The following is a 13,253-nucleotide window of genomic DNA, read 5'->3' on the forward strand; positions in this document are numbered from 1 at the left end:
ACAGTATGGCACAGTATAGCACAGTATCGCACACTTGGGCACACCTTGGCAAACTTTGGCACACCCAATTATTTCTACCGGGGTCATTGCGATTTTACTTAATAGTCATGTATTATAATGACTTTAGTCTCTAGACGTTGTCATCGGCCACCCTCTACACCTAGACACCGTATTTGAATAATTTTTATATTTAAAACTCAAAAATTACCTGGACTTTGTAATCGGCTACCCTGGCTACCTAGTCACTGTTACTTCTTCAAAACGCAGAGTATGCACCGGCAACCTCTTAATTCTAAATATCGTAATATATTATTATATTTTCTATAAAAAGCAATTCCCATCGGTACATATAGCTGTGTGGTCAACTTTACGTTCACAACACTTCTTGCGGCTTACTTAACGGTCCTAAGACATTTCAAACTAAAGAAATAAAACGTGATTTTAGCAATTGTGAATTATATACTGACATAATATAATATAAACAGCCTTTTCAATAATATTTATGTTGGAAATCATAGTTCAGCTCAGAAAACATTCTAATAAGCCAAAGAAACTTACCAACAGTAATGTAAGTATTTTTTTTTTTTGTATAATGAAAAATCCGAACACTAATATCGAATTTAATAGTGTCACAAGCGCTAATGCTTATGAAAAATATTATTACTTTATTAACTCTAGACACATGACGTTAATAAAATTTGTCCTATGACTATTCTACTTATTCTGGAAATATCGTAAATTTACGACTCAATACCATTACTATAATCATCAGTACCATTCTGCACACCTCAAAAGTGATAGTCATGATAGTGATAGTTAGTGATTGTTGTGTACCAGTTACTGCAAAAGACTGTTATTGAAATGTTTTAGGGACTAATATACTTAACACTGTTATTAAAAAATTTCTGAGGATTATTTTACTTACCCAAAATATTTCGCTGTTTACGCAGCTTTTTTGTAACATTTTTATCACTATCATGAAATCACTAAATGTTCTGATATACACCATCCTCAAATGATTTTTACAGATAGACACAAAAAACCACGGTGCTAACTACCTAGACGTCGTTGTCGGCCATCCTGTACCTCTAGACAGCTTCTTCGAATGATTTTTACACCTAGACACCAAAAACCACGGACAGCACCACCTAGACCTCGTCATCAGCCACCTTGTATACCTGGACACCTTCCTCGAATGATTTTTACACCTATACACCAAAAACCACGGAGCGCACCATCTAGACCTCGTCATCGGCCACCCTGTACACCTAGACACCGCCCTCGTATGATTTATTTACCTGGACACTAAAAACCATGGAGCGCACCACCTAGACGTCGTCATCGGCCACCCTGTGCATCTAGACACCGTACTTAAATGATTTTTATACCAAGACACTGAAAACAACCTAAACCTTATGATCGGCTACCCTGGCAAGCTAGTTACTGTTACAGCTCCGGAACGCAGAGTATGCGCCGGCAACCTCTTAATTCTAAATATCGTCGTAATATATTATTATTTTGTATATAGCTTTGCGGCCAACTTCACGGTCCTTTCACATTTCGGGCTGAAGAAGAAAAACGTAATTTTAGCATTTGTGGATTATACACTAACATATTATAAAAATAAGCAGCCTTTTCACTTATATTTTTGTTGGAAATCATAGTTTAGCTCAAAAACATTCTAATGAGCCAAAAAACCTTACCAACAGTAATGATAAGTATTTTTTTTTGTATAATGAAAAATCCGAACACCAATATAGAAGTAAATAGTGTCACGGGCGCCGCGGCTTAGTCTGCTTCTCAAACTCGCCTTCGTGGTGCTACCGCGCCACTTGATAAAGAGGTAGTTACATAGTTAAAGTTTAAAATAGCGATAGAGGATTAGTAAAAGGATAGATATAAATAAAATTTAGGACAAAGATCGATGATCTGAATAGAGTTAGACAAAAAATATATATAAATTCAGATTAATATTAGCGAAAGAATAGAGATGGGGATACAGATAATGATAGCGATGGGATCAGTGATAGAGACAGAGAAAAATATGGAGTCAGGAATAAGAATATTAATATAAATAAACTCAAATCAAATTAGACTCAGAGACGTCAAGGTGAAGTCAGAGATAAAGAGAGCGATAAAGTCGGATACAAATACTAAAAGGCGTAATAGCTAATAAAAATCAGAATTAGGTCTGAGTCCGACATCAAGATAAAGGTACAAGTAATTCAAATATGAAGTTACAGATGGAGATACTGATTGAGTTGAAGTTAATGATATAAATTAAAAAAATTTTAAATATTTTAAAAAATTTTATATAATAGTTCTAAGCTTGAATTTTGACAGAAATATTATATATTATATTTAAAATTTTATCAACATTATAGCTTCATTTTCAAATTAAATAAATTCAAGCTGCCGAAATATAGCGAAACGAAATCTGAGAAATCTAATTGAACGGTGGTAGCAGCGGCGGGGCTGTTACTAGCGGCGGCGGTGTTGACGGCGATGGTGTGTGAGTCGACGATGGTGGCGACATCAGGTCGATGGTCGCCACAACCGTTTGATGTTGCGTGCCTCGGCGCGTAATCTTCGATGATCGTCCTGGAACTAATGCAGTGGATGGTCGTACTGACGATTTTCGGTCTCGTCTTTAGCCACAGCATAGGTGGAAGATTTGCCACGCTGACGATCCGCGGCCTAGATCTTGTTGGCCGCGGAATTCCTACTATCAGTGTTGGTGTATAGCCTGTCGATAATGACGGCTTGCCAAGACTATACTTCGATACGGCCGGCGATAGCTTGGCCTCGAGGGCCGCAACGATTTTGTCTGGCGTTTTGGTATGAAAGTTTTCCATTATACTGCTGCGGATTTGATTTCTCTATTTATACCTTCACAAGTTATGTTTGTGTAAATCCGTGATTTTTTATCAATATTCTTCATGTTTACAAAATGACGATCTCGAAAATTCGCATAGAACTCGATTCAATAGGCAGCGGTTTCTAGGCTTAAGGTGGAAATTCGAGTTCCAGTGTCTATGATGGCAAAACAATTCTGGCCGTATACTGAGATTTTTAACAGTAAAGGCGTGGATCTCCACAGGGTGCCTTGGATCAGCGGATAATGAATTCTCCTTGGAGTTTTGATGAATTCTGGGTGAGGTTCCGAATCAGCGGCGTTTTCATTTTAGTGTTTCTGTTGTTTCTCAAACTGCCGAGTCATTTGAGATCTTGCGAGTTCGATTGCATTCCTGATATACTGGATTCTGGTTGCCAGTGGCGTGGTGATTTATGAACCTAACTTCTGATGTAGGCTGTCAGGCGTCTTTAATTCTCTCCCTATTAAAAATTTTACTTAAGATCGTATCTAAGAACTTACGTAAAATCATATATCAGATCTTGTCAAAAATCTTGTGTAAGATCGTACATAAGATCTTATCAGCGATTTTCGACCAAGATCTTATGTTCATGATAAAAAAAATTATTTTCATCAAATATTTATTCAAGATCTTACGCGAGATAGTGTACAAGATCATGCATAAGATATTACGTAATATCTTTCCCAGTTTCTTACATAAGATCTTATGCAAGATCTTACCGCCATGATCAAAAGAAACATTTTTATTAATAATTAATTCAAGATCTTATGTAAGTTCTTATCTAATATCTGATATAACACTTAAAGAGATACCGTTTTATTGATCACTTACTGAAGATATACAAGATCTTGCATTCGATCTTGATTAAATGTTAAATAAAAAGATATCTCTTTAAGTGTTGATAAGGTCTTTTATAAGAACTTACATACGATCTTGAATAAATTATAAATTACAAGATTTGTATTGACCATGGTGGTAAGATCTTGCATAAGATCTTATGTAAGAACTTGGGAAAGATATTACGTAATCTCTTATGCAAGATCTTGTATATGCTCTTGCGTAAGATCTTGAATGAATATTTGATGAAAATATTTTTCTTTATCATGAACATAAGATTTTGTATCAGATCTTACGGAAGATTTTATGTTAGTTCTTGGTTGAAAATCACTGATAAGATCTTATGTACGATCTTGCGCAAGATCTTCGCCAAGATCTGATATAAGATCTGACTTAAGTTCTTATATGTTCAAATCCACGACCGACAGTACACAACTTGGGTGTTGGAAGTTGCAAATTTCAAATTGAGGGCACGCCTATTAGACCAATTTTTGTGGTTCTTTGGGTCACCTGGGGTGAGAGAAATCCCGCGTGCATCGCCGATCGCTTGCCAAACTTTTTTGTGGGGCAATTGAAATGCTCTTATGGGAATTTAATATTAACGAAAATTAGCCATGGTTCAACTTCATCCATTCAGTGTCTGAAGGCGTAATCCAAAAATATGTATTTCTAGGATGGGAGCATCAGAAGAGAGCTTTAATTTGAGGGGTAGTAGGTTAGGAATGGTTGCTTAGGTCAAAAGTTGTCTAGGCTCGAAAATAGTAAAAAGTCACAAAGAGTAAAATGTTTTACGAAAATCAGCGATTATACTCTTATTCTTAAAATTCTTAACTTTTGATCCAAGCAGCCAATTTTAATCATCCAGGGCTCAAAATAAAGCTTTTTTCTTTTATTTTTATTTCAAAAATTTGGATTAACATTTTAATTTTACGATCAGCTATATGCCTATGAATTATGGTCGTTTTTTGGCCGTTTTCATCGTCATATATTGCTGATCGTAAAACAAAAATGTTGATCTATATTTTCAAACTGAAAGCGGACGAAAATAGCTATAATTTGAGCCCCGGATAGTCGAAATTGACCGCTCGGATCAAAAGTTATAAGGATTTTAATAATAAGAAAAATCGCTAATTTTTGTAAAATATCGAAAAATTGGTGATTTTTTGCTATTTTTAAGCCTAGACAACTTTTGACCTAGGCAATCATTTTTAACCCACTAGCCCTCAAATTAATTCTTTTTTTTTAATACTTTGATTCTATTAAAACATATTTTTGGATTGCGCCTCCAGACAAAAAGTGGACATTTTCTGGTTTTTGTTAATTTTCTCCGTGTTAAATTCCCATAAGAGAATTTGAACTGCCCCGCGAAAAAGTTTGGCAAGCGATCGGCGATGTACGCGGGAAGTTGTGTACTGTCGGTCGTGGATTTGCACATATAAGACCTGGAGTAAAATTTTTAACTGCCTATGTGAATGTAAGCTGGAGTATAGCTATTTGCAGTGCTTCCGGCGGTATCGTAGACAAACTCTAGTTTGAGAAAGTTTTCATCACACTTCTCATGCTGCTTACCTACATACTGGTCGATTACAGTTTTCACCACCAAGTTTGTACGTTCGACCGGGTTGCACTGCGATCTGCACAGTGGAATTTTTCAGTGCTTGACTCCGTTATCCTTCTAGGAATTCCTTGAAATCTTTACTAATAAACTGTTAACCATTATCGCTCACCAGAGTATTCAGGCAACCATGGCGGAGAAAAACTTGTACTTTTATATGCCGGATGATAGTTTTGCTATCGGCTTTTTTAGAATTTTAAAATTTTAATATAAAGTCATTTGCAATTTAATTTTAATGGTTTGACTAGTGCATAACGAGTTTATTATTGTTAAATAAATAGAAACTGTTATATCAACTACGATTCGAGTGAAAAGTTTTATTTTTTTAAATAATGTACAGAGTAAGTTTCCGCTCTTTATGTAATTACATGAATACATATAAACATCTCTTGTTACCGAAAAAAAAAATTAATCATTCTCCAATTCATTTAATATTTAACATAATACTTTGAAGTAAATTACAATGTTTTAAACGATAACCACTTCCAAAAAAGTAAATGCGCTGTATTTACGATTTATAACGGATTAGAGCAGACTAAAACTGATTCAAAGGACGGATTAAAACGGATAGAATTATCATAATCCGTTTTAATCCTTTTATTTTAACAAGGGCTAGCAATGTCTATTCTAACTCGATATTTATTTCAACGAGGGCTGGCTATTTTACTTTACGCTATTATTAAGAAATTTCCAAGCACTATTTTACTTATTGAAAATAGAGCGCTGAATTCGCATATTAAATTCCAATATCTTTCACAAAAATATTGTTTGATCATCAATGCAACTGACCGGGTTAATTAAATTCTCAGCGGACGATTTCACTTATTCTGGCTATGTCGTAAATTGACAATTAAATACCATAACTATAACAATCAGTACCATTTACATACCTCAGTGATAATAGTCATTTATCACAACGTTTATATTGTTTTTCAAAAAAGGTCCAATGTTCGTAGAGACAATTGAACTGAATCAAAAACACTTAATTAAAAACAATGTCTTTTAGCGTATTATGAATAAAATAATATGATTCTAAAGTTGACTTTTTTATAAATCTTAGTTGTTTTTTTATCTGTAGTTTCATTATAAACAAAATTTATAAATATGCATGATAATTTACAATACATCAATCTCGCCTAGCTTTTTTACTTTGATTAAAAGAATTTTTTAGAGATTGCATGTCTTTATAAGCGAACTTATTGAAGTATTTTAGATTCATACAAAAATAAAATGCCTCATAATAGCGTTCAGGTAGTGTATACGGAGATTTTTATTGCGGAAATATCAGTATATTTCGTGTATAGTATCTAAGTGCAAAGGGTCGCCGATAATGGGGTCTAGGTATTGCGCTCTATAGCTTTTGGTGTCTGGAATCAGTTATTACACTTAGACAATCAAAGCTTCGGAGCTCAGTACCGCGACCGCGTCATTGGCGACCGCATGGACCTGGACACAAAAATCTACTGCGTGCTCTATATTTAGACCTCGCCATCGAAGACCCTGGGCATTATTCCCATCATCCCCAACACTAAAAAAGTTCATGCAGTGACAGTGCAGCAGCTGTTCAAAATTTTCAAAATTCTGTTTTTTCAGGCAGGCTAAAAAGAGCGCTATCGATGCCCTGATTATAAAAAGTGACAGAAATCACGTGAGAAATCATGTGAGATTTCTCACATGATTTCTCACGTGATTATTTGGCGTGATATCTCACGTGAGAAGTCACGTTAAAAATCACGTCAGAAATCACTCATAAAATTGAATTATTTTTTTGAATTAAAATAAATTATTTTATTTTTACTAAACAATTATGTAAAATAGATTTGTTAATAATCCAAATAAATTGACCGCAAAAAAGACGTTGCCCTAACCGAGGATCGAACCCCGGTCCTCAACTTCCCAATCCGTAATCTTAAAATCCGTAATCCGTAAAAAGGACCGGGGTTAAATCCTCGGTTAAAGCGTTTTTTTTTAATTTTTTTATTACGGTCAATTTTTTGGATTATCAACAAATCTATTTTTCATAACTGTTTAGTAAAAACAAAAAAATTTTATTTTAATTAAAACAAATTCTATTTTATGAGTAATTTCTAACGTGATTTCTCACGTGAGAAATCACGCCAAATAGTCACGTGAGAAATCACGTGATAAGTCATGTGAGAAATCAAGTGATCACGTGATTGATCGTGTGATAAATCACGTGATTTTTCCCGCCAGGGTGATCCTCGCTCATCATCCTCGCTTGAAAAAGCCAACTTTTGCCCCTAGTTGTGTACTATTATTCTGTATATTATTGTGTACTATTGTTCTATAATATACTATTGCTCTGCGCAGCATGTGGAAAACTGTGAAGTAGCGATACCCAACATTATATTGTGCGGCCAACTTTACAACACTTTTATGGACAAATACTTTCGTTGGGAATCATAGTTTAGCTCGGAAAACATACTACCCTGCTAACAGTTGGGGATTAGAACAGATTAAAATATCAAAATGGAGCAGAAATACCGATTGAAATAGATTAAATGCTGATTAAAATCGATTAGTTTAATCTATTTTAATCGGTATTTGTGCTCCATTTTGATATTTTAATCCGTTCTAATCTACAACTGTTAGCAGGGTAATCAGACAAAAAACTCACGAATAATAAAGATAAGCATTTTTTTCGGTATCATGAAAAATCCGAACACCAATATAGAAGTAAATAGTGTCATGAGCGTTGCGACTTTGTCTACTTCTCAAACTCGTCTACATGGCGCTACCGCGTCACTTGATATTTGTTTATTTAATGTTTCCTTCCAGTTTTGTAAATAATTTTCTCACACATTTAGCGTTGTTACGGATGATTTTATGTATGTGTAGGGATTTGTGTCGAGAGTTTATATGAGCAGGTGCCTATAGAAGCGAATTTTGCAAACGCACACCAATGTACTACCGGAATTGATAAATACGGATTGGGAAAATTTTGGAATATTCGCAGAAGTTTCATCGCTAAGCCCAGACTCTTGCTATCGAGCAGACTGCAACTCGTTCCATTTTTATCAGAAAACTTCCTGGGATGCCAAAAAAAATAGAAAAAATTTAAAGTCCCAGAAAATGTTATCATAATTTTCTGGGACGTCCCAGAAAGATATGATGACATTTTCTGGGACTTTAAATTTTTCTATTTTTTTTTTTTTTTGTTCTCATATAATGGTTCTTTATGGGATTCCCAGATTCTGCCGATAGATGCGATTGTCTTCTTTTCCTAACGTCACCTGTCAGCGCCGGAGCCAGAGGTGGCTCCCCGGTACTGACAGAAAGAGCATCACTCGCGGCAATAGCGCCAATGCGGCCCAGCAGAAACCCTGGGTCGCTGTTATATCGGCAGAACCGTCGCGCTTGTTGCTGGTGACGGCACCAGGAGGCTTTGCGTCGTCCTCGGGAATACGAGAAGATCCGCGCGCGATAGCCACGAGGCCGCAACTGACCGTTGTGCATCCTCGCCGTGCATCTCGCTCGCAAAAGCATTCGTACGAGTAGGTAAGCGCCGAGCCGCGGCACACGACGTAAGGTGTAAAAAAATTTTTTTTTTGTATTAAAACCTAATATTTCACGATTAAGTAAACAGAATTAGATGAACTTTAGTTAGAGTATAGTTTGAGATATGTGGAATAAGAGCAAAACCAGTTTCAGTTTTCAAGAGATTCCACTTAAATATGATGAACCGTGTATATATATATATATATATATAATTTTTTTCACAAAAAATACATAGGTTTTAATAAAAAAAAAAAATTTTGCGCCCGTATCCGGACATTTCGTCAAAAGACTAGTTTCACCACAGCGACATTTCGCCACAGCGAAATTTCGCCACATGCAACATTTCACTATAAATTTGACGTAAGTGATTATAAGACTATCCAGGTCATTAAGAATATTACACACAACCACTTTTCCTAACCACTTAACCTGATAACCGACGTAAAGATGATGGCACTACGTGCCCTGATATTTTCATTTTGGTTGTTGAGTTGACTCATCCACCATCTTTACTTGGGTTATTGGGTTAAGACACTCGGCACTACAAATAACTTAAATGCAGGCCAAGGGCGGTAATGGGGTTACTATGATTATTTTTTTAAGCATGAAACTCTGTTACTAAAGCAATTTGAAATTAGCACTGAGATATAGCCATATCAATAATTGAGATTTTCTGAATTTTTACTAAAATAGAAAACTTTAATGATTTTTTAAGGCATGATACAAGCATTCCAGGTAAAAACTAATAAATATTTTTTTTGTAAATTTCTTCTAGAATTTGGAAAAATTATTTTTATGACCTATATAGCATGTTTTGGATTAGTTTCTAAATGATTTAACACTAAAAATCAAATTATGGCTATGCGCTGCCAGTTAAAAATTAACAAATTTTTTTGCATTCCTTATTATAAAATCTTTAAATCTAGACGTATTTTTAAATGGATCGAGCTTTCTACAATAAATAATACACTTTGAAGTTCTTAAAACCCATTATTCACGATTACAGCTATGTACCAGTTTTGCAACGCTAGGTGATTTTATATGATATCTAATGTATAACTGTAATAACTGTAATAACTGTTCTATGACATCAAAAAAGGATAGTATGTTATAATTTTAAGCATTTTTAATTGTTTGGATTGGTTTTAACCTGCAGTTAAATAATTTTCACATTAATTATCTAACTTGGATTGAATCGCCACTTTTATATAAATAAAATATTTATTTAAGGTTAGGAAAATATTTATTTATGGTTATACTTGATCTTTTTATTCCGAATCACTTTTATTAAAATCTAATTAAATATGATAAAGTTATACCATTACACAAGTATTTAAACGTATGAACTTATACACTTATATAAAATAGAGAATTATACATATATAGATATACGATTGATGGAGGAATTTTTTTTTCTCTTTCTTTAAACTTATTATTTACTACATATCTACGTGTTTTTTCAACATAACACGACTAGAAATTGTTCTAACCCTTTATTACAATCGCTATAATCATACATTAGATGATAAGTTGAATATACGTACTTTACACTCTCGATATATATAGTCATACAAACTGTTCTCTTTAACACCTTCATGCTATGTCTGAATAAGTTTAGGACGTTTTACCTAAAACCATTTCGCCAATAGATACTTCGCCCAAGTCATTTTACCTGAAAGACACTTCTTCAGTAAGTCTTTTTGCCAGGACATTTGCCAGGAGGGACATTTCGTCTGCAGGGCGGTTTCAGATCGTCTATTTAACGTATGTTTGTTCGAGCGGACGTTTGGTTAGATAGATATTGACTATCATATTTTTTATTTTTATATATTATAAGCAATGCACTTCTGTTATCCCTCATCTGTACACGAGTCAAGTGGTTATGGTAACTTTCGTTTATTGTGCATCAATTTTTGTCAATTTATGTGTCTTCACGCATTACAAGAACGATTGAAATCAAATCGCTTTTAATTGCTTCAAAAAACTTAATGACCTTCAGAAATTGTTCGATTAAAATATAATCACAATTAATCGATTTTTAATTTAAATTTGCCTACAAGGAAATTTTGTAGTACTATTAATCAAAATCAATTGATTTTACAAACATAAGAGCACGTAATGCGTTTAACTTGTGACACGAGTCTCGTGGATTAATAAACGTGAAGGCGGCCGCAATAGGCTCGACGCGAAGTGAGCTACGCGATGCAAAGCGAGCGCGTGCGCGCAACAATCGAAAGGAGAATCCACACGACGCGAAAAAAGCGCGCGCGCACCAACCGAAAGGCGAGTTCGCATGAGCGCCAGCCACGTCGGCCCGACAAACGACCCAGCCGTCACGCGCCAGGCGGTGCACGCAGAGCGCCACGAACGCACCCGCTCGACATACACGCGCACACATATTCGCCATGGGGCTTTATAAGGCCGACCGCACGGCGTCACTGGCAGTTCTACTCGAACTTCCGATCCGGGCAGTACCGTGAGCTCACGTGACGACTAGTTAGAAAAACCCGAACGACAACGAGTCTCGCCCTAGTGAGCACACGTGGACGATACCTTGAATCGCCGAAACCCGTAGCCTACATCCTGACGCATTGCTGCTCCCGCTGCCACAGTGCGCACACAAGGCAAAAGGAAGAACAAGGCCAGCGACGAGGATCCGCAGAGCCGTGCGCACACGACTCTGCGAGTCCGAGGATAACCTCAAAATACCGTAATACCGTTCCGACCGTCACTGTGCGCAAACAGGGCAATCGAAATCGTTATTAAGCGGCGCGTGCGCACACGACACCATCGAAACCGAATGCAATCCTAAGCTCAAAATCCGTCTCTGTTTCTTAATTCCGACACCGACCCGAATTACCAATGCCGTTAGCGTATAGTCGTAACCGTACCATAATTTTATAGTCGCTCCAAAAATATTGTTATCGCGCTTGTTTAAATAACTCCGATTGTACATTGTATATATATATATATATATATATATATATATATATATATATATATATTGTGATGTTGCGCTTTTTAATAACCGATTCCGGTGACGCAAACAATCAGTTTACACTAGTTTTACTTCGATTTCCGTACCGCGGACTCTTACATCTACAGAAGGGGACAACGTGTAGGTCTAGGAACAGGTATGCCTGGCGTGGCTAATGGTTGAAATAATCGTCACTTAATATTGTTTATGCTGTACAAAAATATCATAATATATTCTTCAACCCCCGGGTGTATTCGATATGGTTACAATGTTTCCCACGGTCAAAGATTTGTCACGGTTGATGATTGCTTTATGCTTTCGGTTTATGCTTTAAGGTTTTCACTTTTGAAAAAAGTTTTTTTGGGAGATTCCACGTCTTTTACAAAGCATATCCTCCTTGCTATTGTACTTCATGAAATCTTGATCTATTCGATAGACAATAAGCTACTATTGCTTTAGACATTGATCGCATCGCTCATATAATCGTATAGTATTATTATATGCATATAATCGCGTGTGTCGCCGAGTAGCAGACGAATGTCAGTCAAGTAGATGAACCACTTTAACCACTGGTGTATAATACCTAATATAATACTCACCGGAAGTCACGTGACCGGAGGAGACGAAAAAAATCGGGAGAGAGAGGATGGAAACTCTGAACGAAAAGAAATATACCGAGCAAATTTTCAACTTGCAATATTAAGTTAATAACTTAATATTTTTGGATGAATCTTTTTAATCATGAAAGATTAGGTTAATATATCCAAGTAGATACCAACAGATTACGCATACGCGCAATAGTAATGATTTACATGCTCTCGAGATTTTTTTTTAAGGTTAAGAAAACCCAATTTCAAAGTATATAGGGTTGCGCCGTCGACAAATCGTACTTCGTACTTTTTCTTGCCAGTGCGGCGCTGTCGCGCCCCTTGATAGAGTTCTTTATTTGAATTGTGTGCCTCTTCACAGAATTGATCCCTCCACTAATGCAATTAAAATTTGTTTTAGACTTGATTTGTACAAAACAAATGTGCGCTACCAAGCGAGTTTTCAGTTAGTTTACTACAATTACAAGGCTTCCACTAGAAGGAAGCAAAACATACATATATTATGACATACTAAATGTATGTGAATATAAACAATATATATATATATATATATATATATATATATATTTCAGGTATCTTGTGAAACATTTTGTCTTGATGATGATGAAACTTTACTCGAAGCTGCACAATCTTTAGGATCTGAAGTGATTTCTGCTACCACTGTTCGTTTTGTAAAAACTGAATTACAAACAATTACAAAAGGTAAGTTATATCTATAGTATTAAAGTACATGATATGGGTTTTACGGAAATTTGACCAAAAACCATTTGATCAACGGAGATTTTGTCGAGTGCTTTTTGGTCGAATGGATATTTAATAGG

General features: G+C 35.6%; 1 protein-coding gene across 12 annotated transcripts in view; it reads left to right on the forward strand.

Annotated features, from left to right (window-relative positions):
* The window catches only part of Nos (nitric oxide synthase), a 1,339,001-nt gene that overhangs the window by 906,281 nt on the left and 419,467 nt on the right, over positions 1–13,253 (forward strand). For all 12 annotated transcript variants that reach the window (XM_032601207.1, XM_031933451.2, XM_032601209.1 and 9 more), the window contains 1 exon segment: positions 13,005–13,134. In XM_032601207.1, coding sequence (XP_032457098.1) covers positions 13,005–13,134 — 130 coding nt within the window.

The sequence above is a fragment of the Nasonia vitripennis genome (genome assembly GCF_009193385.2).
Source record: "Nasonia vitripennis strain AsymCx chromosome 1 unlocalized genomic scaffold, Nvit_psr_1.1 chr1_random0002, whole genome shotgun sequence".
Classification (NCBI taxonomy): Eukaryota; Metazoa; Arthropoda; class Insecta; order Hymenoptera; family Pteromalidae; genus Nasonia; species Nasonia vitripennis.